Source organism: Panthera uncia, chromosome F2 (genome assembly GCF_023721935.1).
Source record: "Panthera uncia isolate 11264 chromosome F2, Puncia_PCG_1.0, whole genome shotgun sequence".
In the NCBI taxonomy this organism is placed as follows: Eukaryota; Metazoa; Chordata; class Mammalia; order Carnivora; family Felidae; genus Panthera; species Panthera uncia.
This window is the reverse complement of record NC_064812.1, coordinates 74,073,836-74,078,131: the sequence shown is the minus strand read 5'-3', so window position 1 is coordinate 74,078,131 and position 4,296 is coordinate 74,073,836. Positions and strand designations below refer to the sequence as shown.

General features: G+C 49.0%; 1 protein-coding gene across 1 annotated transcript; it reads right to left on the bottom strand.

The window, feature by feature from the left end:
- Positions 1-2,059: 2,059 nt before the first annotated feature.
- MOS (MOS proto-oncogene, serine/threonine kinase) lies at positions 2,060-3,147 on the bottom strand. The gene has a single exon (XM_049633704.1). It carries the CDS (start codon positions 3,130-3,132, stop codon positions 2,086-2,088), a length of 1,047 nt encoding a protein of 348 aa, XP_049489661.1. The 5' UTR covers positions 3,133-3,147; the 3' UTR covers positions 2,060-2,085.
- Positions 3,148-4,296: the final 1,149 nt, after the last annotated feature.

The following is a 4,296-nucleotide window of genomic DNA, read 5'->3' as shown; positions in this document are numbered from 1 at the left end:
TGAACAGGGGAGGGGCAGAGAGACAGCGAGACACAGAATCGGAAGCAGGCTCCAGGCTCTGAGCCATCAGCCTAGAGCCTGACGCGGGGCTCGAACTCACGGACCGCGAGATCGTGACCTGAGCCGAAGTCGGACGCTCAACCGACTGAGCCACGCAGGCGCCCCTGGAACAAACTGATTTAATTTTGCTTTTGAGCCCTCGTACCTTAAACTTTCCAACATGAACCCCTGTGGCTCCAATGAACAGGGGAGGAAATTGTTCGCTGGTATCTGGGTGCTCTGTGCTCCAAGCTGCATGGACAGAGATAGCATGCTGAACCAGTACTTTACGTGGGCGTGGACAGCTCCCTTTGGTTTCCCTCAAGAACAGTTCCAAACCGTGATCTCCTTGTAGACCTCCTACTCTCAATCACCCTTAACAGAAAATAGAAGCCCACAGATGTGAACCTCCCCAGTGTCTCCTTTTCCTGCGTAAAAACTCACCTTCAGTGGCAATTTTCCCGCCCTCGTTTGCTTACTCGTATTGCTCGTTGGGGAGAAATACCCTTTCTCTCTAAAGCTATGGTTTCCTTCCCTAGGTACTACTTTCCATTTCTTTTACAACTTTTTAAACTTCATCATTTATCCTTGTCTCTTCTTGCTTCGTTCACAAATCAACTCACTTCCTTCATCCTAAGACAACTAAACCAAACCCCGAAGCCGAACACGGGTGTATCTTACCCCCTTTGAAGGTTTCTGCTCTTGCCTTCTTCCTCAAGAGCCCAAGCACATCGAGTCTTTGCCATAACTGTCTGGTCCATCGCAATGGCCTTGCCCTCCACCACTCACGGAAACGGCTGTGCTAAATGGAAGTCAGAGTGGTCCTAATGACAAAATTCAGTCACCTCATTCTTCACAGTCTCATGTCCTGGCAGCCATTGCCTTGATTTCTAAAGGGGGCATTCTGGTTTTACTTGCCTGCTTTCCTCCAACCAAATGTTAAATTTTACTCTTCCTCGGGGTTGTCATTTTCTTCTCACATATCATAAATCTTTGCTTTGTCACCTATTTCTGAGTCCAAATAATAGGTAAAAGAGACCCAGTTTAGAAGTATTTTTCTACTGGGGCGCCTGGGTGGCTCAGTCAGTTAAGTGCCTGACTTCAGCTCGGGTCATGATCTCGCAGTTCGTGGGTTTGAGCCCCGCATTGGGCTCTGTGCTTTGGTGTGGGAGCAAGTAAACTGTTAGTAGGTTAAATTTAGGTGGTGGGTATGGAGCATATGATCTGAATTTATAGAAAATTTTGGCATTTTATGATTCAGTTCTGTTCTGGACAAGTCGGTTTCACCAATAACAGATTTGAATAAATTCAGGAGTAGGGGACTGCAGAAGTAAGTATGCATGGGGCACCTGGATGGCTCAGTCAGTTGAGCGACCAACTTCGGCTCAGGTCATGATCTCACGGTTTGTGAGTTCGAGCCCCATGTCGGGCTCTGTGCTGACAGCGCAGAGCCTGGAGCCTGCTTCAAATTCTGTGTCTCCCTCTCTCTCTGCCCCTCCCCCACTTGTGCCCTGTCTCTCTCTGTCTCAGAAATAAATAAACGTTAAAAAAAAAAAAAAAAGAAGCATGCTTGCTGCGAAAGCAAAGTGTATGATTCTCTAAGGGAATAAGGCTAGTTACTAACAATATTAAGACAACTACTAGATTTGTAGTTGTGCTGTGTGTCTTAGAAGAGGTATTTGAGGGGCGCCTGGGTGGCTCAGTCGGTTGAGTGTCTGACTCTTAATTTCGGTTCAGGTCATGATCTCATGGTTCAGGAGTTCTGGCCCTGCATCAGGCTCTGCGCTGAGAGCCTGCTTGGGATTCTCCCTCTCCCTCTTTCTTTCTCGACCCCTCCTACCCCTCCTTCCCCACCCCCCATCTCTCTCTCAAAATAAGTTAAAAAAAGAAAAGGTATTGGAGACAAAAAAGGAGTTTTTAATAACTTTATTTTCTAAAAACCCATCCCGCAGATATGTTTTTTTTTTTTTTTTTTTTTTCTACATGGTCACTTCTTTAAAAACGAGTAGAAACAAAGACAAAGCCTATCTTGATACAGGTTTAGAGTCAGCCAAATTCAGCTCTTAAGGAGTTAAGGTCGACCAGGAGGAGTTCTGCACTTGGCCGCTGCAAGGCACTGGCCCTCCAGCAGCACTGGATGATCTTCCCCAGTCTTTTCCCAGACATGGAGTCCGTGAAGACAGCTGCTGACAGAGAAGGGCGAAGATCGTAGGCCACCACAGCATAGAGCACGTACTGCCGCTCCCCGGAGTACGGGGCCTCCTTGGTACTCATTTGCCAGAGAGTGATGGCAAAGGAATAGATGTCAGCTTTGGGCGTTACGGCCTCTCCTTTCAGGAGCTCTGGGGCTCGGTGGGTGTAGGTGCCCCCCGGGGGGTAAGGGGGAGTGCGGCAGCACGGCAGATCTTCCAGCTTCTCGGAGCACCCGAAGTCGCCGATTTTGCAGACGTCCTGCTCACTGATCAGAATGTTCGCAGGCTTCAGGTCCAAGTGTACGATGCTCTGCGAGTGAAGGAAAAGCAGGCCGTTCACGACATCTAGGGAATACTTCAGACACTTTCCCAAATTGAATTGCTCTCTGGCACAGCAGCGAGGCTCCGCGTCCTCCTCAGGGCAGCTGGTGGCACCGTATATGACTTGGTGTAAGGTGACATCGCCACCGAACTCCATGATTATGGTGCCCAGGCTGTTAAAGCCTGTGGGCGTGCGCGTGCTGGCGGCCACCACCCGCACGATGTTGTCGTGGCGAAGCCTGGCGATGTTGAGCTCGGCCCAGAAGCTGCGCTGGGACGCCAGTCGGTTCTTGGTGCACCTGTTCACTTGCTTTATGGCCACCGGAACTCCGTGGTAGGTCGCCTTGTACACCGAGCCAAACCCGCCAGCTCCCAGCCTCTGCAGGAAGCACACCTGCTCCCAGTCAATGGAGCACCAGGCCAGCCGGCGCGGTAGCCGCGGGGCCCTGGGAGGAGTGCCACCCACGACGAGCTTCCCTGCCCTACCTGGCAGCTCAGCAGGGCTGCTGCAGGGCCTCGAGTCCACCGGGGGCGAAAACTCGCCAGGGAGGTAACCGCGCCGGGGAAGCGGCGAGGGCATCGCGCCTTCGAAGCGGACCCCGGAGCCACACAGGCGAGCGAAAAGAGAAGAGGCCCCGGGAGTTTGGAAGCCTTGCTGCCGACCCCTTGGCTCCACCCAGCGTTTTTCTCCTCTTCCTTCGTTTTCCCCCAAAGGAGCCGCATCTGGGGTGTAATCAGCAAGTGTTTTTATCAGAAGGGGGAAACAATCTCGAATGAAGCACAGCCCTCTTTTTCAGATGACAGGATTTCCCTTCAACGCTGAAAGCGCCTTCTTGTAAAAACAAGCTCTTGGCTGAGAAGAGTTCACCAGATAAACAACACCGAGCTGCCCCTGGGCTCACCCCCTTTTTCCCAGTATTTCCCTAATTATAATAAATAAAACCGGCTTTTTTTTTTTTTTAAGCGTCATCCGCAGAACGTGATCAGTCCTCAGACTAAGGAGACCACAATAGTGCAATGAAATGATTTCACACTTTGCAGGCTATAATGATTGTCAGGGTTGTTTTCCAGCTGCATTAAATCACTTCCAGCAGTTATTGGCAGGAAGAGTTGAAATACGAACAGCTGACATTTGTTTAACCGATTACAGGGATAATTAGGTGCAACATTCATACATGGATAAAACACTAACCTCGAAGTAATCGATCCAAATAGAATCACTGATACAGGTCAAAACATCCATCTCCTAAGTTCATCAGGGGAAAGGAGAATTCTCTGACACTCCATTCAGCTTATATAGCAAATTAGCAAGACTTCTTAGCAACGTATCGACTTCCTAACAACCCTGGGCCATGGTAGTTTGGCCCACCCGGTAAGCTCACTTACAAGAGAGATTCTCGACTTCACAGCAAATGAGTTACAGAAGTGTCGAAACAGAGTCGGGCGGGGGAGAAAAAAAGAACAGATTCAGATTCAGAGCCATGATCAGAGCTTCAGATAATAACAAATAGAGAATCCTAGGAGAGGAAAAATCTGAATAAAAATGGCACAGAATCACTACTGTCTATATGTAATTTGGACAACCAGATGTTGAAATTAAACCAGGGGCTTGCTGTGCAACCATAAATTCTTCCTTTCTAGTTTCTGTAACAACAAACTCCCTACCTCCCACTAATTTGCATTCCATATCTTTGGGGAAAAGACCAACATTACCCTATTGATAAAAAAACAGAGGAACATGTTA

Excerpts from the sequence above, each read along its gene's own strand:
- MOS (XM_049633704.1), bottom strand. The coding sequence starts at position 3,132 with ATGCCCTCGCCGCTTCCCCGGCGCGGTTACCTCCCTGGCGAGTTTTCG.